The sequence below is a fragment of the Onychostruthus taczanowskii genome, unplaced genomic scaffold (assembly GCF_017590055.1).
Source record: "Onychostruthus taczanowskii isolate IOZ18803 unplaced genomic scaffold, ASM1759005v1 scaffold178, whole genome shotgun sequence".
NCBI classification, from domain to species: domain Eukaryota; kingdom Metazoa; phylum Chordata; class Aves; order Passeriformes; family Passeridae; genus Onychostruthus; species Onychostruthus taczanowskii.
The window spans coordinates 123,400-151,122 of NW_024498995.1; the positions used below are offsets into that span (position 1 = coordinate 123,400).

The 27,723-nt window shown below is 50.6% G+C and overlaps 2 protein-coding genes across 5 annotated transcripts in view; one reads left to right on the top strand and one right to left on the bottom strand.

The window, feature by feature from the left end:
• SCN8A (sodium voltage-gated channel alpha subunit 8) overlaps nucleotides 1–21,311 on the bottom strand; it is a 62,683-nt gene extending 41,372 nt beyond the window's left edge. For all 3 annotated transcript variants that reach the window (XM_041400342.1, XM_041400340.1, XM_041400341.1), the window contains exons 1-3: nucleotides 21,005–21,311; nucleotides 9,309–9,638; nucleotides 1,690–1,808 (exon numbers count right to left, since the gene is read on the bottom strand). In XM_041400342.1, coding sequence (XP_041256276.1) covers nucleotides 1,690–1,808; nucleotides 9,309–9,584 — 395 coding nt within the window. In that variant the 5' untranslated portion in view covers nucleotides 9,585–9,638; nucleotides 21,005–21,311. The remainder of the gene's footprint in view (nucleotides 1–1,689; nucleotides 1,809–9,308; nucleotides 9,639–21,004) is intronic.
• A 1,904-nt stretch (nucleotides 21,312–23,215) lies between these two features.
• On the top strand, nucleotides 23,216–25,327 carry METTL7A (methyltransferase like 7A). Of its 2 annotated transcripts, none has more exons than XM_041400344.1 (2): nucleotides 23,216–23,999; nucleotides 24,640–25,327. In XM_041400344.1, the coding sequence occupies exons 1-2, from the start codon at nucleotides 23,490–23,492 to the stop codon at nucleotides 24,805–24,807; spliced, it is 678 nt and encodes a 225-aa protein (XP_041256278.1). In that variant the 5' UTR covers nucleotides 23,216–23,489; the 3' UTR covers nucleotides 24,808–25,327. The 2 variants fall into 2 exon arrangements, with proteins under 2 accessions (XP_041256278.1, XP_041256277.1); XM_041400343.1 differs by having other exon boundaries at nucleotides 23,226–23,999; nucleotides 24,571–25,327.
• The last annotated feature ends 2,396 nt before the right edge of the window (nucleotides 25,328–27,723 follow it).

Here is a 27,723-nt window from a genome sequence, read left to right on the forward strand (position 1 = left end):
AAATATATATAATTATTTATATATTTTATATATTACATATAAATATATATATTTATATATAATTTATATATATTATTTTATATTATTTCTTTATTATTTACATTTTATTTAATATTATTTTATATTTATATTTAAAGCATTGTATTACATACAATGTCTATCTCCTGTACACACTGTATTATAAATAATATTTACATACTCTTATATGCTATATATTTTTATATACTGTATTATATAGTCTATATGTTATATACACTGCTCTATGCAATATTTATATGCTGCATAAATATTGTAAATATAAATATATACTATATAGACAATGTAAATAGAAATATATACTATCTATATTTATATACTGTATTATATATACTATATATATATTTTATACTATTTATATACTAATACAATTATATACCCATATATACATATATTTATATATATAGTTATATATTTAACTATATAACTATATATGTAATTAGATATAGATATAACTACATATAACTATATATAATTATACTATATATACATATGTACTATATAACATATAGCACTACATATATAAGATTTTATGCCACCTTTTGATGAATTCTCTGGTTCATTTCAATTTAATCTACTTTTATGTAATTAAATATGGATATAACTATATATAATTATACTATATATACATATGTACTATATAACATATATGACTACATAAATAAGATTTTATGCCACCTTTTGGTGAATTCTCTGGTTTATTTCAATTTAATGCACTTTTGAAATTCATTTTCTATAAACCCATGCTCTGTCCCAGCGAGTCAGAGAGCTCTGAAGGAAGCTTGCCCCGAGCCATCCCTCCAGCAGGCACCGAGCCGGGGGCAGCGCGCTCAAATGCCGAAATTCCCCTTCCAGAACGATTTCAGAGACTCAGAGCGAGCCCCCCGGGCTCGGCCTGGCAGAGATTCATCCCTCAGCTGTGGGGCAAAGGCCACAAGAAACAACTCAGAGCCAAAGGAAATATTCCCAAGTCAGCTCTGCAAAGATGGAAAAGCTTTTCCTCCAGCTGAGAGGCAGGAAGGGAGATCACAGCAGCCTCAAAACCCATGGATGTGTTTCCATTTTAGAGGCATTTTCTAAAAATAAATAAATAAACAGGGTGGAGCTGCTCAGTCGATAAAATACATTATTTTTTTCTCCTAATAACACCATCCCATGGTGCTTCCAAAGCTCTGCAGTGGGACATTCTGGAAGAGCTTTGCCATTAGGAAGATGTTTTAGAGATGCCAAAAGAGCAAGAAATTAGTGTCTAATTACTGAAAGGTGGCTGTGGCTTGTTCTCCAGATAATAAGTCTATTTATTTCCATGCAATATTCTAGTATTTCTTTCATTATATCTGAATTTAAATGAATTTTATTAATTTTAATTTCATTAAAATTATCAACTTAACCATTTCAGTAGCTCTTAAAACCTAACTGCCCTTCACGTGAAGCACAAACTCATCCGTGTGTGTGAACAGGGAGAATAAAGGAGAATTTCCCTTGATGTGGCTACAGAACTGCTTTTTCCTCCAGTAAAAATCTGGATTTTGTGCACATCCTGAGACATCTCCAGGCGCAGAACTGGCATTTCTATTTGTGAACTGAGCAAACAACGACAGCTACGAGATTTTCAACGAACACACAAAGGTAATTCAGTAATGAAAAGGATATGAATGTATCAAAATTTTAATAGCTATTCTTCTAAACAGATTAAAAGGACTTAAAATGTACAAGGCAGGTGTGGCACTAAATCGGAAGAGTGTTTTCCCTCTGTTTAGTACTACAAAGGTCTGCAGAGAAAAAAGAAAGAGAGAAAAGAGAGAGAGTTAATGCAGGAAAATCACAGCAGGAATTGTACAAAGCAGACAAAATTCCAGGGTAAAAACCCAGCATTTTCTGTTGGTTTTTTTTTTTTTTAAATAATCTCCTTTATGAAGCTCCCATTAGGGTACAAGACACCTGAACATCACGGGCATCACCCACCAGGACTCCAGGGGTAATTCTGCTCCAAAAAATCCATTTAATTTGAGACCTCAGCCAGGGCAGAAGCCAAATCTCCCAGCCAAGCCCCTCTTTCCTCTCCCACAGCCTTTATTCCTTTATTAACCCAGGTCCCAGAGGCTCAGGAGCACAGCCCCTGCCTCCTTCCTGCTGGAATGTGAAATGTAAAGAGCTCTCAGGATTTGAGCTTTGTAAGCTGAAATTTAAAATTAAACACAGGATTTGATCCGAGACCTCGGAAGAGGCCTTTAAACTTAAGTGTTAAAAATGAGAATGTGGATTTAAAGTAGGGACACGTTAAGCTTAGTAAAGGAAAGTTTGAAGTTTTAGAGTTTAGGATATAGAAAAAATTAGTTAGGATATAGAAAAATTAGTTTAGGATATAGAAAAAAGTAGTTACAGAGGTAAGAAGGAGTTTGAATACAGCACTATAGGTTTGTGTGTTATAACATGATGGGCTAACAAAATTTACACTGTAGTATGGGTCTACAAGATGAAATATTTAAGGATTGAGTCAAAAATATAAATATCTTTGCTAGCAGTGTTTAATTGGTTAATAACTCTTAAAAAGGTCTTGTAACTTTCTGAGTGATGCTGTAACAATGTGAGCTGAACTCACCCTTCTTACTTAGGTAGAAAATAAGAAAATAAACTGCCTCACTAAAAACAACTCAGAGGTCTTGTCTCAAACTTATTCAAAACCCCCACAAGTGAGTTACCACACTCCCCAAACAACGACAGCAAATCCCACTGTCACAAATCCCTGGAAAGACAGACTGACAGGCAAACAGGACCAAAATGTGAGGGCAGGGTCCCCCAGGCCAGTGGGCACAGGTCACCCCCAGCACAGCAACCTCACTGCTCTTCCCCACAGAGCTGGTGAGGATGTGAGGCTCATTCTTCATTAGGAACCTGTGGAATGAACTTCAGGCTCATTCTTCATTAGGAACCTGTGGAATGAATTTCAGGTTCATTCTTCATGAAGAACCTGTGGAATGAACTTCAGGTTCATTCTTCATGAAGAACCTGTGGAATGAACTTCAGGTTCATTCTTCATTAGGAACCTGTGGAATGAACTTCAGGTTCGTTTCTTCATGAAGAACCTGTGGAATGAACTTCAGGTTCATTCTTCATGAAGAACCTGTGCAATGATCCATGTGAGCGTGGAGCAGAATCCTGCTGGTCCATCTCCCTGCAGAGAGCAGCACCAGGAGCAGCAGGAGCAAACCGGGTCTGTGGGTGCTCCACAGCAGCACAGCCAGAGCACCCACCGTCCCAACCAGAGGGGAAAATGCAATTTGTGTGCACTGAGAAGCCAAAGCCCCTCCCCTGGCACCATTTATCCTGTTTTTATCCTCTCCAGGATGGCCCCAAAGCACAGCTGGACTCACTCCTGTCTCCTAAAGACTGGCTGAGCTCAGAGCCCAACCCCAGGGAATCCAGCAGGGCTCCCTGCCAGCACAGGCTTCCCCAGGAGACTCTTAGGAAATTTGTCATTTTCCTCGTCAATGAAACAACACGTTTGAGCTCGTTTGGTTAAATTAGACCATTGAGCAGTAAATTATTTGCAAAGGAAATCAAAATCAGATTGTGGTTCAGCACAGACAGAGGAAGGTTCGTTAGCAGAACCACTAATGCATCCCCACCAAAAGCACTTTAAAGACAGTCCTGGACAGCTCTTAAATTGCAGCATCAAGAATTAATGACCAATTCACCTTGGCATGGACAAACCTCCTAAAAGGCCCAAAGTTTTGCAAAATTGCCATTACAGAGTGCTCAGGGGACACTCAATTCTAGGAATCAGCTCTCCCCCACTCCCTGACACCACCAACTTTCCAGGACTCACATCCCCTTCCTTTTAAATCTCTTTAAAAAGGATCTCCCAAATCTCCCACACCTTTTGAGCAATGAACCCTCCAGCAGGACCGTGCTGGACATTACGTGGGACAAGGGGAGCTGGAAGAAGACAGGAACTTCCCAAACCCCACTCAGGAATTCTGAGAGGTGGCTCAGCCCCATTGTGTCTCCATTTTCCATGGGAAAAATCCCCAGGCAGGAGCCTGTGGCTCATTCAGCCAAAACCAGCAAGCCAGGAGTAAAGCCATCCCTCCCCTGGAGACACAGGGATGTGTGTGTGGCTTCCTGGAGGTGGAACAACCCAAAAGTGAGCTGGGGCAGGTGGATGGGAAGTGCCCCAGACGAGGGTGGGAGCCCTTGGTGCCGGCACACGGCAGGGATCACATGAACACCCACTTTCTCCAGGACTGACTCAGGAATTTGGCACTGCCTGCTGTAAAACCACAGAATCCCCAAATCCCCGTGGTTGAAAAAGTTCTCCAAGAGCATCGAGTGCAGCTTGTGGCCAAATCACCCAGCCCAGGGTGCTGAGTGCCACCTCCAGCCATTCCCTGGACATCTCCAGGGATGGGCACTCCAAACCCCCCTGGGCAGCCCCCTCCAAAGCCTGAGCACCCTTTCCATGAAGACATCTGAGTTTTCACCCCACTGCCAACCAAACATGAACTCCACGTCCTTCTTGCTTGGCTCCTCACCCGTTATGTGACTGCACCTAAGGCAGGTCTTTGTTTTCTCCCTGTGCTCTGCCCAGATTTCTCCTTTTGGGCCACAAAACCTGTTGAGTTGTTCCTGCTGTAAAGCCCATCATCCCTGTGCCTTTCAGCACAGCCCTCGCAGCAGTGAGCTGTCAGAATTCCAGTCTGCTCATGGATTATGACAGTTCTGAGATCCACCATTCCCCCGTGTACCCTCTAAAATCCTCAGTAAATCTCTACTTGGTCTTGTCAATAGAAAGGAAAGCCCAAAAGCCAAGAAATGTTTGGCAATTTAAACCCTCTTTTAGTTTTCCATTCTGCTGCTGACATATTAAAACTCCATTTCAAAATGGCTGCAAGCTCTTAAAACATTTTCTGGATCTGGGCCAAGAACATCCTTAAGAGCTTTTAAGATGTGCTGAAGCAAAGCTCAAAACTCAGAGGAAGGTGATACCTGGAAAAAGGTATTTTGCAGTCAGTTTAAGAGATGGTTTTGTCTGCTTGGACTTCCCAAAGCCTCCCTTTGTTAGAGCTGTGAAAAAACTCCATCCTCTTTAGTTTCCATCAAGTTCATCAGGACTCACCAAAACCTTCTCCATAAAAAGAAGGTTTCATAAAAATCAATCTGCAAAATGATGACTGTGCTTGGGAGAGCAACAGAACCAACTGGGGGATGGCAAGAATCATTCCAGCTCCATCAAGATTTAAAACATTCCTGCTTCCTGCAGGTTTGCCACTGAGCAGTTCTGCAATGGCTGAGGAGCGAGGGGGAGTGGGCAGATTTGAGAAGCAAACAGCTTCAGGAACAGCCTCAGAACATATGGGAGCACATTCCTGCAGGAGCAGGGGAGAGCGGTGACTTCCTGGTGACACCCTGAGCGAGCCACTGGGGCTGCTGGAAAAGGAATTTACAGCAAACTCAGGCACCCTGTGGGCTGAATTAATTACAGACACAACCAGCCCTGAGAGCAGCCCTGGGGAGAAGGGTTTGAGGTGCACAAGGAGCCCCCTGAGCCCCCAGCAGGGAGGGGGGATGACCCCACCTGCAGAGCTGCCCTGGGAGCATGTGGAGCTGCTGGAGAGAGTTCCTAATTTTTAAGTTTTATCGACCTCACAATCTGCCTGTGCAAGGAAATCCACTGTGCCTCTGGGCCAGAAATAATTCTCCACCTTTTCCCCCATCACGAGTGGGCTGCAGTTGTTTAGGAGATGGGAGCAGATCCCACACTTGGCATTCCCTGGATCCACAGCACCAACAGCCAGCAGCTCCATCACACCCTGCCTTCCCTCCAGCACCTGGGGAGGACTGCAGAACACGACTGCCAGGGAATCCAATCTCTTTTCTTCACTCTTTCCCTTCCCCACTCACTTTTCCTGCTCCTTTGAAGCCAACTGGAGAGACAGAGTGCAAGAAAAAAACACCACTAAGCACTCAAGGCCTGGGAAAAGCACTGAGGCGTTGGAAATAATAATAAAAACCTGATTTTTGGGATGCCTCTGACTCTTTCCTCTGTTTTGGTGACTTCACTGAAATGCAAAGCCAGGAACAGTGTCGTGACCTTGCAGAGTCACCACCTCTCCCTGCAGACACCACGGGCCAAGGCTCCTGAGGCACATCCCGGAGCCAGACGTGCCTCCCGCAGCTGGTCCCTCACATCCCTGTGATTTTCCTGGGCCAAGGTGACATTCTGGGCCCACAGGGCCCGTTTCCAAACCTGGCATGTGACTTGACAAAGCTGCAAGTCACTCCCTTGGCACGAAGGCTCCTGATCCTCAGGTGCTCCTGTGGCACCATAGGTGACCTGGGATGTCCCAGCCCAGCCCCAGAGCTCACGTGTGTGGGGACAGGCTTCCTTTTCCCTCTGAAATCCATCCACCCAAAGTTATCCTCAATTCACTGAATACCCAGGGACCTTCTGCTGCCTCAGCACTGCAGCCTTTGCAGAAGCAGGAGCACCTTCACTTCATCCTGCAGCAGGGATGAGATTCCAGGGGATTGGAAATGGAAGGTGCTTGAGGAGCAAGGCCCCGACTTGGCAGAGGGAAAATGGATCAGAAGGAAAGAGAGGTGTAGAAGATGGGGAAACATCCAAAATGGAAATCCTGGCTGTAGGAATGAAAGAGGAAGATGTCCCTGATGTCTTAATAAACACTGAAGGATTTAAGGCCGTGAGGCTGCTCTGCTCCCAAGGCTGGGGCTGCTCACACAGGGTTTTTCCTGAGTTTTCTTTGCATGTGGGAACAAAGAAGTTCATGTACCTGCCTTCTGGATATATTAATTGAAATGGTTTGGGTTTCCATAACAAAAATGGGTAACTATTGCTCCTAGCCTGTGCTTCAGGCCAGGAACTGGAAGGCCATTACAAGTTGTAAAACAAGAACTCATGAAAAAATTCTTTTTGGTCCTTACACAGAGACAGAAAGGAGCTAAAGCAGCTCCCAAACCTGCTGCCTGCAAGAAAAGGGATTCCAGACTCTCCTCAGAGCCATGATTTACCCCTCACTTCAAGACACTCAGGGGCTAGAATGTGTCCAGAGCTGGGAACAAGCTGAGCTTGATCCTGGAGGTCTTTTCCAACTTCATGGATTCTGGGATTCTGTGACTCTCATATTGCAAAATGAAACTGAGCAGAGGGAAGAGCAGCACCTTGGACAAACCCATGGCTGGACTTGTGACTCCCTGTGCCACGGTTCTGTTTCCAGGTCACACTGTTTCTCCTTTAAATATCAGTTTACAGGTGCTGGGAGGTTCAGCTGCTCTGTTAAAATGCAGTTTCAGTTTCCTTAGACAAACCAAGATCACTGTGTCCTCCTGCAGGGAAAAGCAACCAGCTGATTTGTCCCCGTGCACGCTGCAAAAGCAAAGACCTGTGATGCAAAGCCTTCTGGAGAGAGGGTGGGGGAGAAAAAAAAAATCTTGGAAAACTTCCCATGATTCAAGCAGATTCGTAATTCCTGATGATTCAGAGAAGGGCCTTTTTTTTAATGGCCTTAAAAAAAAATTCTTTGTGGAAAGTCACTGAGTATTGGAAGCAGCAAGGAGCAGCAAAGCAAGGCCATGCTGAGATGGACATGACAGGGAGCAGAGGATTCAGGGCTCGTGGGGAGAGCCAGACCCTGCTGGAGGTCAGCAGGGCTGGGGGGGTTTGCTCCCATCTCCAGAACCTTCCCTGCAGCTCAGCCCACCAAGGATTCCACACGGCGCTCCCGGAGATGTGACAGATGCCTTCAGAGAGGGGAACGCAGCTCATCTCTCCCTCTAAAAATGAAAGGTTTATTAATAGCCTCGTGTTGGGAGGCAAACGTGGAGAAGGATGCAGCAGGAGGGATAAGGGGGATCCCTGGGCCTCCTGTTTGGGGTGGAATGTTGAGAACCACGGAGCTCTGCCCCTGCTTCGGCCAGGAAAAAACAGGAATCAGCCCAGTTCTCCCACTGACACCACCCCTTCACCTCACAGGCACAGAGAGGCTGCAGAGCTCTGGCAGTGGGATCACAGACATTTCCTAACACTTCTGTGGTGGGAAAAGGGGTCAAGAGACCTTGGGAGTTCTCTTGTGAGGGTGGGGAGGCCCTGGCACGGGGTGCCCAGAGAAGCTGTGGGTGTCCCTGGATCCCTGGAAGTGTCCAAGGCCAGGCTGGACAGAGTTTGGAGCAGCCTGGGACAGTGGAAAGTGTCCCTGTCCCTGGCAGGGGTGGCACTGGATGGGCTTTAAGGTCCCTCCCAACCCAAATTCTGTAATTCCATGACCTGCTCTAACCAGAACCAGATTGGTTTAATAAAGAGGAAATATTTGTTTAATAAATGGAGTATTCCTGAGGATAACTAAGCTCCCACAGCAGCTCCTGGTGGTGCATCTCCTGGAGGAGCACATCAGCTGGGCACCACGATGCAAACACAGATCCCCAAATTTCACAGCCCTGTTCTGAGTCAGAACCTGCCCTCAGCACTCTGGACACAAGAATTAATTGACGCAACCAACCATTAAATTCATCAGTGTGAACACAGTAAAGAAGGGTCAGTTACTCCCATCACTCCCCAAATTCAGCTGATTTCACGTGAATGATGCCCTGCCAGCCCCAGAGTCACTTCTGAACGTCTGTCCCACAAAAACTCATCAAGTATTGGTCACTCATGAAATTAAACACTGAAAAACTTCAGTTTTGCTTCTAATGAAATCAGTGACCATGCTCCTCATCCCATCACCAGTGGATCCCTCCCCTTCATCCCCAGCAGTTTGCCAACCATCTCCTCATGACACCATTTCTTCAAACACCTCAGCACCCATAAATGCTTCCTGCCACATCACCTTAGACAAATAAAAATTAAGATGAAAGCAAGTTAATTAGTCTCCTTTTTTGCCATGATTCTGTGTCCCAGTGCTTCATAACCATCAACTTCAGACTGAATTCCATGCAAGTGATGAAATACACACTGAAACCCTCACTGTTACTCCTCAATTAAATTCTTCTTATTGCCCTGATGGTTAAAATTGGCACATTAGCACAAATTGAACTATTTTTAGTTTCCAGAGCTTCTCTTAACTCCATCCTTAAAGACTGAGGTGATAGAAGCGATCATTAAACCTCACAGAAAAATACACAAGAAAACAAAACAACCAAACGATCCCCATCCAAGACTCCCTCTTTTTTTATCTTCTGTTTAAACCATACCCAAACCTGTAATTTCCCAAGGCAAAAAAAAAGGCACTTTAGCAACTCCTTCCTTGCGGACTCACTTTCTGGGTCATATAATAAGGGTCAAAGTCCTCCAGTGGCACAGCAACCAGCCCTTTAGGGATGTCCCCGTAGATGAAAGGCAAATTCTTGCCCGCCTCAAGGTCACTGTTTGGTTTTGGTTTGCTGTCTTCATCGTCGTCCCGGTGGCTGCTGTCCTGCTTGGAGCGCTGCTTCTTCTTCAGCTCCGCGATGTGTTTCTCGATGTTGGCCAGCGACTCCGGAGTGAAGGGTTTAAAACTCTCGGGGCCTGGTGGTGCGAGCAGCCGCGCTGCCATCTTTTCATCCTGCAGCAGCTTCTTTAGAGATGTTGCACCCCGGGCAGGTCAGCTCTGCGGGGGGAAAAACACGGGCACGAGGTCAGAACAGCGCGGGCAGAGGCACGGGGAGCCCCGCTCTGCACATCCCCACGGTGATGCCTTGAGGGGCTCCTGGAGCTACACACAAAGAATAAAGTAGGGGTTTATTAAAAGGAAATCCTCAATGGACACACCTTGGGTAGCACAGGAGCCCAGCTGTGGCTCTTGTTGTCCACCCAAGATGGCTCACTGGCTCCTGGATCACTGTCCACCCAAGATGGACAATGGTCATGAGTTTTTCATACAATTAAATATTTTTGTTTATACTTTTCGGGTCCTGAGGCTGTAGGCGATGCCTTGAGGGGCTCCTGGAGCTACACAGAGTTAAAGAATAAAGTAGGGGTTTATTAAAAGGAAATCCTCAATGGACACACCTTGGGCAGCACAAGAGCCCGGCCGTGGCTCCTGTTGTCCACCCAAGATGGCTCACTGGCTCTTGGATCACTGTCCACCCAAGATGGACAATGGTCACGAGTTTTTCATACAATTAAATATTTTTATTTATACTTTTCGGGCCCTGAGGCTGTAGGTGATGCCTTGAGGGGCTCCTGGAACAGAGCTACACAGAGTTAAAGAATAAAGTAGGGGTTTATTAAAAAGATATCCTCAATGGACACACCTTGGGCAGCACAAGAGCCCGGCCGTGGCTCCACCCAAGATGGACACCCAGTCATCAGTTTTCACACTTTTATAAGTTTTGGTCCATGTCTATATTGGGTTAATTGTCCAATTCCAGCTCCAGGTTATGAAGTCCCATCCTCCCAGATTGCTCTCCTCCATTTTCTGCTGTTTGCACTTTTTGGGCTTGAAGCTGCAGCACTGCCCTTGGTTCTGGGGCTGGAAAAGGATTGTTTTGTGTGACTGAACTGTGAGAACTTGCTAAAACACTTTATATGAAGTTCAGAGCTATATACCAATGCAGTACAGAACCTGGGAAATAGGAAAACTAAAACTGAAGGCATCAGGGTGATGCAGAGGAGCAGAGCTGCTGGTTTCATCCCCAAAACGAGCTCCAGGCACGTGCACACCAAGGCTGGGCACAGCTGAACCCACCTGTCACTGCCCAAGGTGTCACTTCACTGAGTTCTACAAGCAAGAAGCAGCTTGTAGGATCTCCCCCAGCCCCACTGGTGGCCACCCCAACTTGGGCCCTCCTGAACACAACCTACTCTAGAAAAAACATTCTGAAAAGCAACTTCATTCTCAAAACCACTATTTTCCTGCAAAAACAGTTTGACCAGTCACTGCTCTCAGCAAAACCGATTTTTAGACAAAATTCCAAGGCAGATCAAGTTGGACCAGGTGTTGGGCCTGGTCCAGGGTACCAGCACATTCCTCACTCTGCTAACAAGGTGTTTAGCAAAGCAGTCCCTGGTACACACAGGAGGAACAACAACTGTTTACAACAGCACCAGCACCAATGTGAGCACTCCCAAAAAATGCACCTTGGCGCCCTATCAGGTGTTTCTGCAGCTATGAGAAGTTCCCTAATGACTTCACCAAGTCCAAGGAGAATTCTGAATGCTCTTTAGGTAGGGCCAAGCCCTCACCAGGCTTCCCTGCCTCACCTGCTCCTGAGCACACCACAGCTCTGCACTGGGAAGTCAAATCTCACCCTTTCATTTTACAGAATTTTATAAAGAAACACCTCCCTGGGAGGGTGCTGAGGTACAGGTTATCCAGAGAAGCTGGGGCTGCCCCTGGATCCCTGGAGGTGTCCAAGGCCGGGCTGGAGAGGGCTTGGAGCAACCTGGGCTAGTGGCAGGGGTGGGACTGGATGGGCTTTAAGGTCCCTCCCAACCCAAACCATTCCATAATTCTATAAATTATGAGGGTTTCTATTAAACTGAGGCCATAAAAATGAAATCATTTAAAAATACTTCCATCAAGCACAAATGTAATTCCTGAAAGTTCAAGTTCTCTGATTATTTGGGTTGGACACGGGGTCCTGTTGGCATCAGATACACCACAATCAACAAAAGCAAAGGGAGGGCTGCAGGGCACAGGTGAGGACAAGCTCCCAGAGCCTCCAGCCTGCCTTGGCAGGGTTTGCCCCATCCCTCCACGGAGCCCCTTGCTCTCCTCCACCCACTGCCACGAGCAGCAGAGCTTGAGGAAGTTGGTTCCCCCGAATGCAGCCGCCCACCAGAGCTCTGCAGCTCTGCTCCTCCTGCCAGGCCCAGAACCAGCAGCAGGAATACCAGGAATACCTTGCATTTCTGAGCTGCTGCTACCTAGTCAGGCTGTTCTCACTCCAGAAGAGGCCAAGGGAGGAGAGGAATGACAGAAACCCTGCACTGATGCAACAGCACTGCAGTGCTGCAGGCTGGAAGAGAACCCAGCCCCGACACGGTGCTTGGGGAGGGACACAGACACCAAATCCAAGAGGAAAGGCACAAAAACCGTGAGGATATGGCACAAAACCACGAGGATATGGCACAAAACCCACGAGGATATGGCACAAAAACCACGAGGATATGGCACAAAACCCATGAGGATATGGCACAAAAACCTGTGAGGATATGGCACAAAAACCACGAGGATATGGCACAAAACAAACCCCAGAGCTGCCTGGAATAAGGTCCCTCAAGCAAGGAAGAAGATAACCAGTAAGGTCACATCTTTTAAGGCAACACAAACACAGCATCCAAATAAATATTAAAGATCTGGAGGAAAGAATGACTTTCAGATTCCTTGGAAACCATGACATGGGGTTGAATTGTTGAAATTCAGCTATTTCAGCCTGCCCAGGCCATGAGGATTGTGCTGAATTCACGTGGGAGGAGTTCAGGGAAGCCAACACAGAGAACCACAACTCTCTGGAGCGCAGTGGCCTTCAGGAATAAATAAAACCCAAGAAATAACTGAGTCCTTGGTAAGAATACCTGGAGATCCCAGCCCTCAGCAGAGAAATTTCAAAGCTGGAACACTCAGTGCAAATCATTCCTGAGAGATCTCAGGTTATCCCTTGCAACTGCTGTGACACAACCTTTTACACCCTGATCCACACATCAGTCTGAAGCTGCACCGCACACGTAGGGCTCAAATGCTGTTTCCAGCTCAGGTTTTATTTGGAGATCCAAAAAAACCTGGAGTACAGATCTCCCTCCTTATGTAATTCCAGAGTGCAGCGGGGGTCAGGATTCTCTTCCTATAAACCTGACTATTTCTAGAGCAATAACAGTGAAGACTCAAAAAAGGTGGCAAGAAGGGGAGAGAAGAGCCAGTATGTTGGTCACATTATCTCTGAGACATCACCAAATGGCCTGCTGATATTAAGGAAAATTAATTTATTCTATTCTTGCAGCATTTGCATGCATTTAATTACCAAATTTCCCACATACTGTGAAACTATAGAGCAGCATTGGGGATGTGGTCTAATTGAATGGCACAGATAAATATGTAAGGCCTGAATTTAGAAACCAAAGTAGCTCAGGGACACAGCATAAAAAAGGGAAAAAATGAAGGCACGAAGGAATTTGTGCAAAATTACACAACCCACAACTGGAGACACCAACTCAGCTGACTGCCCATTTAAAGGAAAAAACACAACCAAACCCAACAAACCAACACCATTCCCCAAATCTGGTTCACAGCTGCACATGGCAGCAGCTTCTCCACGTTTTGGCAGTTTGGAATTACTTACATGGCTGTTTCTTGTGTGCTACCAACACATAACAGTGACCTGAGGCTCTCTCTCCTTGGGATGGTCTTGCCTGTCCTGACTTCATTTGTTTTCCCAATAAATTATCCCACATTAAGGTAAGGGACAAAGTAAGATGTGTGGCTCCACCTCATCTTCATCAAGGAGGAACTTCCACAGCTGCTCTGCCTGGCAAAGCTTGTGGAAGGTAAAAACCTTGTAAATGTGATTTCCCAACCAGGAATTGGGATTGATGGATATATCCCAGGATTTATTTTGGCCCTTCCCACATCAGGTTTTTTAACCTGTAACAAGAGAAACGTTCTGAAAATTGTGACCCAGGAATTTATCCTGGGAGCTTGGATTTGGGTGCACACAACACACACATTGCTCAAAAGCCTAAGATTTTCCACCAGAAACTACTGCACTGAGGTGGCCAGTTGCTAAGACTTAATTATTTTTTCTAAATGTTCCCAGCAGTCCATTTACTGGTACATTATGAAATATTCCAATAAATTATTCAAGCTGATCATCAAAATAAATTAAAAAACACTTTTGAGGCAATTTCCTTGCCTTAATACACTTCTTCCTTTATTAATTACCATTCACAGTGTGTCTTTGAGGCTGAGAGACCTTCTGTGTGAATTTTTATGTAACCCACACGGACACATGTGCCTCTTGATTCCAGCGTGAGGATTGAGGCAGGAAGGAAAACATGGTGTAGATGAACAGCAGCCTGAAATCCTGCTGCAGGAGAGCCTAAAAAGCTCCAAGCAAACCCAAAATATCCACCCATGGGGAAAGTGGCCTTCAGCCTCCAATCCTTCAGTGAGTCCTGGGTCTGGAACAGGCCAATTTAACCTGTGGAAAGGGTCAGTGCTGTGACCAGCAGCAGTGAAGGAGGGACCTTCCCTTTAGGAAAGCTCTCATGGCATGTTTGATGCCACGAAGTGGAAGAGAAAGGAAATATTTCCACTCCCAAGAAGCATTTGTTGCTTGGTGTTTCCCCACCCTCTGTAAAACCTTGTGGAAGTTCCCAGTGCTTGGCTCAACAAGGGAGGTCAGGGGCAGATTGGGACAGGGCAGGGAAATGCTCATGGTCTTGAAACGGCCATGGAAGGCCTGAACTTGGACACACACACACCTCTAAAGGCAAAATAAATGAACAGAAATGTACAGAGGAAAGAGGAGAAGCAACCAACAGCAACAGAAAAATATCAGAACCATCGAATGGTTGAATGGTTTGGGTTTGAAGGGACCTTAAAGCTCATTCTGCTCCACCTCCTGCCATGGGCAGGGGCACCTTCTACCACCCCAGGTTGCTCCAAGCCCTGTCTAGCCTGGCCACACAGAAAACATTATTAATTAACAACACTTTAATTTAGACCGACTACAGACTGATTCCTGCAGAGTCCTCACTCCCTCCCAGCAGCTGTGTGGCTCCAGTAACATCCCTCAGTAAGTTACAAGAATCAGAACTAGTTAATCCTAGTTAATTAATTAATCCCCAGCTCCCTATTCTGTCCTTACTCAAGGCCAACTTGTGTTTATCTCCAAATTCATACAGAACTTGGAGGTTCACAAACGAAACAACCTGAAGTATTTCAACTTCCCCCTTTTAAATTCAAACTTCTGAAAAAAGAACTCTTCAAAACAGCTTTTGTGCACGAGTTCAGCCACTAACCCAAATTTAATTCCTTGTTTGGTTCATTCAGCCCATCCACGACCCATAAACCAGGAGTCAGGGAATGGTTATTTTACACTGTAATTTTGGGGGAATTCATTTCTTGTTGTGGAGCGCTCCGATGGTTTGAGTACAAAGGGGACAAACATGTAAGGGGGGAAAGTAAGCAACCCCCTTCTAGTGCTCTGTTAAAAATTTCTGACGTGTGCTGGAACACAACCCAGGTTTCCCTGTGCAGTAACACTTTTCTTCCCTCCTAATCACCCCCTGACTATCTGGTCAGACAAACATCTCCCTCCACTGATGTCAGTCATTCCTGGTTGTCTTGACATCACCATCCTGCCACTGATTTCACTCCACAGCCCAGAAAGTGGGAACACCACTGGAATGGCCACATTTGCCATCCAACCTCTTGTCTCCAGGGCATTTTCCCACCTGGGTGACAGAGATCTCACGCTGAGGAGCAGCTGAGGAGGAGAAAATCCCCCCTGAGCCTCCCTTTCTCACTCACCACAACTCACTGCTCCCTTCTCCAGCAATGAAGGGTTTATTTCCACAATTTAAGACCACTTGTGTAGCTATTCCTGTAACTTTAACACCACTACCTGGACAATTCAGCAGTATTATGCAGTACTCAAAATCCCCAAATCACCTCTCAGCAGACTTCATTATAAACTCCTCACACTTTTTGGCTGGGGCAGAAGTACAAGAAGCATGGAATGGGACTTTCTGAAGGTAGCAAGATCTCTGAATTTTGAAATGGCTCTGTTCAAGAAGGAGCAAAGTCCCAGCTTTGGCTGCTCGTTTTCCTCAAAATTTCCCATTTTCTGGAGTGCTCCATTAGGCAGGAATAACAGTTACAGGACAAGACCGAGGCAAGGGAAGGCAGAAGTTGCTCTAAATTTGGAACAGTATTTGAGGACAGAATCCCAGTGAGGTTGGAAAAGCCCTCCAAGTTCATTGAGTCCCTCCTGTGACCGATCCCCACCTTGTCACCCAGCCCAGAGCACGCAGTGCCACGTCCAGGGATGGGGACTCCACATCTCTGGACAGCTCCTTCCAATGCCTGACCACTCTTTCTGTGAAGAAACCCCTCCTGAAAAGGAGAGAGTTTTGCCTAAGCCAGAAGAACGTGTGAAGTGTTAAAAGCCAGCCTGGAACCTGAGCTAATGTCAGGGAGGTTTTATAATACACTCCTGCAGCAGGAAGCCACTTTTCCCTACTTGTATTCTCCACCTCTGCACAGAAATAGGATAATGAGGCACAAGGAGAGAGTTTTGCCTAAGCCAGAAGAACGTGTGAAGTGTTAAAAGCCAGCCTGGAACCTGAGCTAATGTCAGGGAGGTTTTATAATACACTCCTGCAGCAGGAAGCCACTTTTCCCTACTTGTATTCTCCACCTCTGCACAGAAATAGGATAATGAGGCACAAGAAATAGGATAATGAGGCACGAGAAATAGGATAATGAGGCACAAGAAATAGGATAGTGAGGCACAAGAGGGGCAGTCCAAGCATTCCTGAACCCCACCAGATTCCAGCCACCGTCCCACAAGGACCAGCTCTCCACCCCACCATCACCAACATGAGCCATCACACGCCTTTCCTCTCCGTGGCTCCTGAAATTACTCCCCCTGTGCTTGTTCCCAACCCATTTCGTTGTTTCACTGCTCCAGCTCTAACCCAGCCCACTGCTCTGAACCCAACAATAAATTATTGATCCCAGCGTATCTGCTGATATCAATGGAGCTGCAGCAGCTCGGGGGAAGGCGATCGATGCTGAAGGGCCACCATGTGACAGCAGGAGCCCAAGGGCCACACAACCTCAGGGCCAGCACTGAGCCATTGGAAAACAGCAGCTCTCCATCGAGGTGGAAACCCAGAGCAGGTCATTCAACGAAAAACACACTCGGGCAGCCCCAGCACCAAGCACAGACACGGCACCAAACGGGAGGAAGACGATACTGTGATTTATGGTTCGAAGCTACTTCATTTCCACTCAATGCTGACTTTGTTTCTGCTTTATTTAACAGAATGAAGGCACAGCCATGCTCCATTTCCTAGGGCACGTGATCGCTCGCCCTCTTGCCTATTAGAAACCTCCTCCCACCAAAAAGCCACAGGACTATAATTGTTCCACTGAGCAGTACAGTATCTATACCATGATCTACATCTAAGCCATACATACAAGCTTATATAACTGATTAAATTATCTGTGATGGCTCCAGGTCCTCCACCCTGAGTGAACGACACTGCAGAAGCACCCAAACGGGTTAAAATGATCAAAGAAACCTTCGGTCACGTTGTTAGTTTATATAAAACACCAAAGTGAAGAACAGCGACTTTCTAAGCACACAAAGGGTGGAAAAGCCAAGCACTGGAGCTATCTCACGCTGAGGAGCAGCTGAGGAGGAGAAAATCCCCCCCGAGCCTCCCCTTCTCACTCACCACAACTCACTGCTCCCTTCTCCAGCAATGAAGGGTTTATTTCCACAATTTAAGACCACTTGTGTAGCTATTCCTGTAACTTTAACACCACTACCTGGACAATTCAGCAGTATTATGCAGTACTCAAAACCACCAAATCACCTCTCAGCAGACTTCATTATAAACTCCTCACACTTTTTGGCTGGGGCAGAAGTACAAGAAGCATGGAATGGGACTTTCTGAAGGTAGCAAGATCTCTGAATTTTGAAATGGCTCTGTTCAAGAAGGAGCAAAGTCCCAGCTTTGGCTGCTCGTTTTCCTCAAAATTTCCCATTTTCTGGAGTGCTCCATTAGGCAGGAATAACAGTTACAGGACAAGACCGAGGCAAGGGAAGGCAGAAGTTGCTCTAAATTTGGAACAGTATTTGAGGACAGAATCCCAGTGAGGTTGGAAAAGCCCTCCAAGTTCATTGAGTCCCTCCTGTGACCGATCCCCACCTTGTCACCCAGCCCAGAGCACGCAGTGCCACGTCCAGGGATGGGGACTCCACATCTCTGGACAGCTCCTTCCAATGCCTGACCACTCTTTCTGTGAAGAAACCCCTCCTGAAAAGGAGAGAGTTTTGCCTAAGCCAGAAGAACGTGTGAAGTGTTAAAAGCCAGCCTGGAACCTGAGCTAATGTCAGGGAGGTTTTATAATACACTCCTGCAGCAGGAAGCCACTTTTCCCTACTTGTATTCTCCACCTCTGCACAGAAATAGGATAATGAGGCACGAGAAATAGGATAATGAGGCACAAGAAATAGGATAGTGAGGCACAAGAGGGGCAGTCCAAGCATTCCTGAACCCCACCAGATTCCAGCCACCGTCCCACAAGGACCAGCTCTCCACCCCACCATCACCAACATGAGCCATCACACGCCTTTCCTCTCCGTGGCTCCTGAAATTACTCCCCCTGTGCTTGTTCCCAACCCATTTCGTTGTTTCACTGCTCCAGCTCTAACCCAGCCCACTGCTCTGAACCCAACAATAAATTATTGATCCCAGCGTATCTGCTGATATCAATGGAGCTGCAGCAGCTCGGGGGAAGGCGATCGATGCTGAAGGGCCACCATGTGACAGCAGGAGCCCAAGGGCCACACAACCTCAGGGCCAGCACTGAGCCATTGGAAAACAGCAGCTCTCCATCGAGGTGGAAACCCAGAGCAGGTCATTCAACGAAAAACACACTCGGGCAGCCCCAGCACCAAGCACAGACACGGCACCAAACGGGAGGAAGACGATACTGTGATTTATGGTTCGAAGCTACTTCATTTCCACTCAATGCTGACTTTGTTTCTGCTTTATTTAACAGAATGAAGGCACAGCCATGCTCCATTTCCTAGGGCACGTGATCGCTCGCCCTCTTGCCTATTAGAAACCTCCTCCCACCAAAAAGCCACAGGACTATAATTGTTCCACTGAGCAGTACAGTATCTATACCATGATCTACATCTAAGCCATACATACAAGCTTATATAACTGATTAAATTATCTGTGATGGCTCCAGGTCCTCCACCCTGAGTGAACGACACTGCAGAAGCACCCAAACGGGTTAAAATGATCAAAGAAACCTTCGGTCACGTTGTTAGTTTATATAAAACACCAAAGTGAAGAACAGCGACTTTCTAAGCACACAAAGGGTGGAAAAGCCAAGCACTGGAGCTCCGGGAGGCCTTAGGACAGACCCAGCAAGGGAAAGGTCCCAGCGGTGTGAAGGGGCTTGTCACTCCTAAAAGCACCAACTCCCCAAGCCCAGAGCTATGCAGAGATCCTAAACAGCTTCACCAACTTGATGTGGCTGCCCCTGAAGAGATCGGGAGGGCGGTGACGGCCCGAGGGGACAGTAATGGGCACGGGGAGCGTCCCATGGGCTCCTCCAGCCTCGCCCACACCTCCTGCCCCCGGGCACGGCTGGAGGAACCGACCCCAGAGCTTCCCGAACCTCCATCACCGACACAGGAGAACAGGACCATTTCCAGGCCCCATCTCTCCAAAGCAGGGCTGCCCTGGAAAAGCAGCACGGTCGCGCTTTCCTCCCTTTCCACCTCCAGGCAGCGGCAGGAGGGGGACAGGGACCCCGCGCCCCACCCCCAGTTCCTCACAATTAAAGCTTCCCGGTGTCAAAAGAGGACGTCCCGGTCACGGCTCACGGTGCGGGTGGAATGCTGCAGTGTGCCAGGGCCGGGTGACCCGTCCGTACCCCGCAAAAACATCACCGGAGCCGCGCAAGCCGCCCCACCTGCGCGGCCCCTCGGGGGGCTCCCGCCGACCGCTGCGACACGGCACGGAGGGGACAAGGATGATCCTCCCACACCTGGGATCACCCTCCAAAATGCAGCCGAGGGCCCGAGGGTCCGGATGCAGCTGCTGCCCCTCGCACACGCTCCCCTTGCCAGACTTTCCGACTTCACCCCGGATCATCCGCAGCCGCTGCCGTGGAGCACCTCCCGGCGTCCCCACCCCCACATCAGCTGGGCATCAGTTTGCACCAGAACGCAGGGGGAGGGGAGGAAGACACCCAGATTTTTTAATAGAAAAACCTCGTGAATGTGCAATTCCCTCCCAGCAGGAAGGGAAAAAATAATATAAACCAAATCTGCCCTCGCCATCCCCCCCAAAATCTGTGGCGGAAGGAAAGAGGGAAGGGAGACGCACAACCACGATGCTGACCCAACATCTGGGTCAGCTGGAACACCAAGACTGCCCCAAGCATCCCCCTGCCCGCCTCTCCCCACCAAAAAAAACCCTCCTGTCCTCCAAAATCCCCCGTCCCCGGGCAGGGGAAGCTCTGCATGCCGAGCGGTGGGAGCAGGGGGTGGTGGAGGGACAGAGCAGCGCTGCAGCGAGGGCCGAGGGGGAAGGGACACGGAGCAGAACTCGGGCTCTCCTTTCCTACAATGCACAGAGCACGGCCCCGAATTTGGGGCGTGGGAGGAGGGTCCCGTGGGCCCCCCAAGCTGTGGGGTGGAGGGGGGATGGAGGCACGGACGCAGGGAGGGATGCAGGAACAGACGGAAGGATGGATGGACGGGGCCCAGACGGGACTCCAGGTCCAGGGTGGGCGCAGGGGGCGGTTGCCCCTTCCCAGAGCCAGCCCGCCGGCCGGGGGACGCTGATGCCGGGCCCGACACCGTCCCCCCCACTCCCGCAGGGCCGGGGGCCCGGGGCTGCAGCGGACGGACCCTCCCCGGCCGGGACAGCGGCTGCCGGAGCCCCGCGGGCAGAGCTGAGTGGGCACAGAACCGGCCCCCCGACCCCCTTCCCTGGGTGCGGGGTGCCCGGGCATCCACCGAGGTGATGCTGAGAAGGGGCAAGGCTCCGGGACCCTCCTCACGCGGCGGATTTGGGGCTGGGGGCTCCCCAGGCCCTCCGCCCCGCACCGCCCCACAACCCGCCTCCGGTGTCCCCGGGGCTCTCCGGGCCGCGCTCTGCGGCAGAGCCCCCGGGGGAGGTGTGCCAAGGGCTACGGGGAGACGGATCTAGCAGGACAGCAAGCGAGGGGAGCTGCGGCTGGAGCCCGCGGGGGTCTCGGGGGCTGCGACTCACCGTGTCGGGCGGGCTCAGCGCGGCCCCGGCGCGGCGCTGCCGGACTGCGGCGCGGGGGGAGCTGCGGGAGGGACTGCGGGTGTCGCCATCTTGGTGCGCTCCCGGCGCTCCCCCCGCCCGGCCGGCCCGGCCCCCGCCCCCCCCGCGCGCGCCGCGGGGGGGCGCTCCGGAGGCACCGAGAGGCGCGGGGGGAGCGGGGAACCCCCGGGCCTGGCCCGCCGTCATCATCATCGGCGTCCGTGTGTCCGCCGTCATCATCAGCATCCCCGTGTCCATCACCAGCTTCAGCATCAGCATCCATGTGTCCATCACCAGCATCCATGTGTCCGTCACCAGCATCATCATCAGCATCCCCATGTCCATCACCAGCATCATCATCAGCATCCCCGTGTCCATCACCAGCATCAGCATCAGCATCCCCGTGTCCATCACCAGCATCAGCATCAGCATCCCCGTGTCCATCACCAGCATCCATGTGTCCATCACCAGCATCATCATCAGCGTCCGTGTGTCCATCACCAGCATCAGCATCAGCATCCCCGTGTCCATCACCAGCATCCATGTGTCCATCACCACCATCATCATCAGCATCCCTGTGTCCATCACCAGCATCATCATCAGCGTCCGTGTGTCCATCACCAGCATCAGCATCAGCGTCCCCGTGTCCATCACCAGCATCCATGTGTCCATCACCAGCATCATCATCAGCGTCCGTGTGTCCATCACCAGCATCAGCATCAGCGTCCCCGTGTCCATCACCAGCATCCATGTGTCCATCACCAGCATCATCATCAGCGTCCGTGTGTCCATCACCAGCATCAGCATCAGCGTCCGTGTGTCCGCCATCATCATCAGCATCCCCGTGTCCATCACCAGCATCCATGTGTCCATCACCAGCATCATCATCAGCATCCCTGTGTCCATCACCAGCATCAGCATCAGCGTCCGTGTGTCCATCACCAGCATCAGCATCCCTGTGTCCAGCATCATCATCAGCATCCATGTGTCCATCACCAGCATCAGCGTCCGTGTGTCCATCACCACCATCAGCATCAGCGTCCGTGTGTCCATCACCAGCATCAGCATCAGCATCCCTGTGTCCATCTCCAGCATCATCAGCATCTCTGTGTCCATCATCAGCATCTGTGTCCATCAGCATCATCAGCATCCATGTGTCCATCATCAGCAGCAGCTGCATCCCTGTGCCCACCGCCATCATCAGTATCTGTGTGTCCATCATCATCATCATCATCCCTGTGCCCATCACCAGCATCCCTGTGCCCGTCACCCTCATCATCATCATCCCTGTGCCTGTCACCCTCATCATCATCAGTATCCATGTGTCCATTGTCATCATCATCATCCCCGTGTCCATTATTGCCTGTATTTGGTGCACCACAGAGTAAGTAAAGGTTGGACTCCATCTTGGAGGTGTTTTCCATAAACGATTCTGCGATTCCCACCGCTCAATCTGTTTGTAGCTGCCACAAGGTGGAGGCATGAAAATACAACAGAGATCGTTAATGAAGCACCTAATTACTCCTGGCTTTAATTTGCTTTATTGCCACCAGAGGGAAGCGGAGACACACTGGTGGCTTTCCCAGGAAAGCAAAACTCCAGCGCACCCCCAGCAGAACTGTTCCAAGCTTATTAGGGACCACGCATCCCAAGGTTATTAGGGACCTTGGATTCTCCTGGACCTGGAGCAGAGTTGTCACCTGTTAACGGCTGATCCACGCTGCCACGAAATCCTTTGGAAAACTCTGTCGACTGCAGAGCTGACAAAGTCTTCCAGAATGTGTTCATGGAGTGGTCAGTGTTGATTCGACCCAAATAAAAACCCAAACCCCACAGGCTGCATGCAGAACTAATGAATTAATAAATTGTTTTATCTCTGTCCATGATTCCCATCAGTCTGGAAGATCACTGGGAGCCCGTTCTCACCCACCAAACGATTTAAGGTGTCCTTGCACTGCAAAGACTTAAAACTGCTGTTCAGAGAGAGCACAGAGCTGCTGAGCAAACCCAGCAGCTCCCAGGGGCTGGAAAATCAACTCCCTAACAACTCTGAACTGAAACATTAATCAAACCCCTGACAAAATTCCTGCAGAGATCCAGAGCTCAGCTGAGCTTCCGAGGGCAGCACAGGCTGCTTTAAGAGACGTGACTGTACCCGGAACTGAACGAGGGCACTTGCAGAACTTTGCCTGGGGTTACACACCAAGTTGTGCTGCCCAGTTTGTCCCGGCTTGGCAACAAACTGGCAGCTCCTCCCCTGGACTCTGGTCACTGCTTGGCTGCAGCTGCACAGTTCAGTCCTTGCCTGTGACCGGACTGAGAAATCAGCTGGAGAAAAGCGTCCACCAGAGCAACCCAAGCAGCTGAATGTACTCGGAGAGGACACGAATGCAGCTCTGACTGGGCTCCCAAGCTCTGCCACGCAGGAGAAGTTCTGCTCTGCGTGGATCCTCTGCCCACGCTGAAAATGGCAGAGGCCGCTGCGAGCGTCCTCCTGCTCCGTGCTGGCCTGGCACTGCTAGCCTGGCCCGTCTACCTGCTGTCCTTCCTGGGCATCTGGGAGCCCTTCTGCAGGAAGGTCTTCTTTCCTTTCATCTTAGAAAAGATTTGTGGACTTCACGAGAAGAAATCAAAGAAGCACAAGCAGGAGCTGTTCCGCAATCTGCCCGACTTCAGGGGCCCCTCCGGGGAGCTGCGGCTGCTGGAGATCGGCACCGGCAGCGGCGCCAACTTCCAGTTCTACCCACCGGGCTGCAAAGTCACCTGCACCGACATCAACCCCAACTTCCAGGAGGGCCTCTCCAGAAACATGAAGAAGAACCAGCACCTGCACTACGAGCAGTTCCTGGTGGCCGCGGGCGAGGACCTGCGGCAGGTGCCCAGCGGCTCGGTGGACGCCGTGGTTTGCACCCTGGTGCTGTGCTCCGTGCACAGCGTCAGCAGCACCCTGAGGGAAGTGCTCCGGGTGCTCCGGCCGGTGAGTACCCGCAGGAAAAAAACGGTGTTGCCATTCATGTCTGCTCTAGAGGTACCACGAGCAAGGAAAGGGGGGGAAAAAACCAAAAACAAACCCAGAAAAACTCAAAAAAACCACCAAACCCCCCACCCCAAAACAAAACAAACAAAAAAAGTGAAAAAGAGTTGGTTTGAGCTTAAAACTCAGACCAAAAATTAAAAAAACAAGTGAAAAAGAGCTGATTTGAGCTTAAAACAGACTTTCAGCCTTTAAAGTGGCATTTTCATAGAGCCATGGAATGGGTTGGGTTGAGAGGGACCTTGAAGATCATTTAATTCCAAAAAAACAGTCATGTTAGGAACTAATTGAAACAAAACCACAACAAACTATTGCTGAAATAAAAGAGGGATCAAATAAGTCAGTTCTTTGTGCTTTCTGAAAGGGCATTTTGAATCTCTGGACATTTCCTTCTTTCATTAATTCCAGATAACAGAGGGAAGGGAAAAAGGAAAGGGAAAAGGGAAAGGGGGGGGAAGTGGGAGCCACTTGGTGTGACCCCCACACCCGCTGTAAGAAGACTCTGTGTTCCCAGGGAGGAGCTTTCTATTTCTTGGAGCACGTGGCCGCTGAGCATTCCAGCTGGACGTATTTTTGGCAGCAGGTCTGTTACCCGACTTGGAAACTCGTCTTTGCTGGATGCTGCCTCACGAGAGAGCTGTGGAAGAATCTGGAAGAGGCGAAGTTCTCCGAGCTGAAGATACAACACATCAGCGTGGCGTTACCCTGGATGCCCATCGAGCCGCACATCGTGGGGTTCGGGGTGAAGTAACCCCTGTCCTGCCCCCTGTCCCCCAAAATTCCTCATCGTGGCCCACACACCCTGCACAGGCTCCTCCACGTGTGCCCATATCAGTACCACAGTGAAGGATTAAATCAGAAATGAACTGTCAGGTGAGAAGAGAGGGTCAATTTCCTGAGTGTCTCTGAATCACACAAAGTTGGAAAAGCCCTTTTGGATCACAGTCCAACGGTTAACTCAGCACCAGCACCGTGTTCACCACTAACCCACGTCCCCAAGTGCCACATCCACACGGTTTTTGAACACTTCCAGGGATGGGCACTCCACCTCTGCCCTCAGCAGCCTGTGCCAGGGCCTGACAGCCCTTTCCATGAAGAAATCTTTCCTCCCATCTAATTAAACCTGCCCTGGCATACCTTGAGGCAGTTTCCTTCCTGAAGCCCTGGCACTGCTGACCCTGCCTTGCTAGAACCCAGCACAGCCAGGGAGGATCCCAGGACAACAAAAACCAGCCCGGGAAGCAGAAAATAAATGCATTAATGGAAGGGGACTGCTGTCTGTGCCTCATTGACTCCGGAACAGGGATCCTTCAGGTGCTCCCCAGCCACCATGTCACTGGGGCTCCATGGCACCTGCTGCCCCCTCCCCACACTCCCTCACGGCTGCTCCACCGGATGGAGCCTGAATCCCCAAACATGATCCTTGGCCCGGCTGAGGGTGAGACCCTTGACCCTTGGCCCAGGTGAGGGTGGGACTCCTTGACCCTCTGCACAGGTGATGGTGAGCCCCCTGACCCTTTGCCCGGCTGAGGGCGAGCCCCCAGACCCTTTGTCCGGCTCAGGGCGAGCCCCCTGACCCTTTACCCTGCTGAGGGCTCCCTGCAGGCGGTCGCTGAGGGCAGGCCGGCCCCTCACCGGCTCCTCCGTCCGCGCTCCCGCGCCGTCCCGGCCGTCCCAACGGCCCGGTGCCGGTGCCGGTGCCGAGGCCGTCCGTTCCCCGCGGGGTTCCCCGCGGGGCTCCCCTCAGGCCCCGCAGCCATCTTCGGCCCTCGCCGGCGATGCGGCGGGCGCGGCCCGCGCTGCCGCTGCTGCTGCTGCTGCTCGCGGGGCCCCTGCCCTGGGGGGCGGCCCCCACCGACCCTGTGGACGGTACCGGGACCCAGCGGGACCCAGCGGGGCCGGGCCGGGGCGGAGGGGTCGGGGAAAGGGGCAGCGAGCGGGGAAGAGCCTGAGCGGAGCGGGGCTAGGGGCAGCGGAAAAGTCTGTCGTTTGTACAGAAATCTAGTGAATTCCGTAAAGCAGCGGCGACTGAGCGCGCTTAACCGCAAATCTATACACCAGAAATACACCTTTGTCAGATAAATACGGCGTATTTCACATGGGCTGAGGAAGTCCCAGGTTCCCCAGACGCAGGGGTCTGTGAGGCAGCGAGTCCTGCAGGACAGAGAGCCGTGGCGTGGTTCTGGCTGGGATGGGAAAAGCTTACAGCCCACCCAGTGCCACCCGTGCCAGGGCAGGGTCACCTTCCGCTGTCCCAGTGCCCCAAGCCCTGTCCAGCCTGACCTTGGGCACTGCCAGGGATCCAGGGGCAGCCACAGCATCTCTGGGCACCCTGTGCCAGGGCCTCACCACCCTCACAGGGAGGAATTTCTTCCCAATATCCCCTCTAAGCTTCCCTCTGGCAGTTGTCCCTTGTCCTGGCACTCCAGGCCCATTTATATGCTCTCTCTCCATCTCTCTTGCAGCTCCTTCGGGCACTGAAAGGCCACAGTTAAGTCAGCCCAAAGCTTTTTTCCTCCAGGCTGAATAATCCAAATTCTCCCAGCCTTTCCCCACAGCAGATCTGCTCCATCCCTCTAAACAACTCGGTGGCCTTGTCTCCAACAGGTCCATGTCCTTCCTGTGCTGTGGTGATGCTGGAGATTTAAAAATCCAAACCCAAAACAAATTTTAAAAAACCCCAAAAAAACCAACACCAGCAGCAACAAAAAAGACCCACCAAACCCCCCAAACACCCAACCAAACAACAGAAAAAAAAAACCAACCCATAAACCCACAAACGCTGCCCCAGAAGCGGAGCTGTGCCCTTCAGGCTCTCTAAGGAGCCCGTTGTATTTTGCAGAGTGTCAGCAGCAGCTGCCGGTGGCCCGGAGCGTGGCGTCCTGGATCGTGGGGGGCCACGAGGCCCCGGAGGGCGCGTGGCCATGGGTGGTGAGCCTGCAGGTGCTGCGCGGCGGCGTCCGCTTCATGCACCTGTGCGGCGGCGTCCTGCTGAGCCGGAGAGCCGTGCTGACCGCCGGCCACTGCGTGGATGGCAGGACGTACGTACTGGGCTGACCCCTGGGCACCACGGCTGAGCCCCCTGGGCACCACAGCTGAGCCCTGGGCACCACAGCTGAGCCCTGGGCACCATGGCTGAGCCCCCTGGGCACCACGGCTGAACCCCCTGGGCACCACGGCTGAGCCCCCTGGGCATCATGGCTGAGCCCCCTGGGCACCACAGCTGAGCCCTGGGCACCACAGCTGAGCCCTGGGCACCACGGCTGAGCCCCCTGGGCACCACGGCTGAGCCCTGGGCACCACAGCAGCCCTGCCCCCCACGGCTGAACCCCCTGGGCACCACGGCTGAGCCCCCTGGGCATCATGGCTGAACCCCCTGGGCACCACAGCTGAGCCCTGGGCACCACAGCTGAGCCCTGGGCACCACGGCTGAACCCCCTGGGCACCACGGCTGAGCCCTGGGCACCACAGCAGCCCTGGGCACCACGGCTGAACCCCCTGGGCACCACGGCTGAGCCCCCTGGGCATCATGGCTGAACCCCCTGGGCACCACAGCTGAGCCCTGGGCCCCACAGCTGAGCCCTGGGCACCACAGCTGAGCCCTGGGCACCACGGCTGAACCCCCTGGGCACCACGGCTGAGCCCTGGGCACCACAGCAGCCCTGGG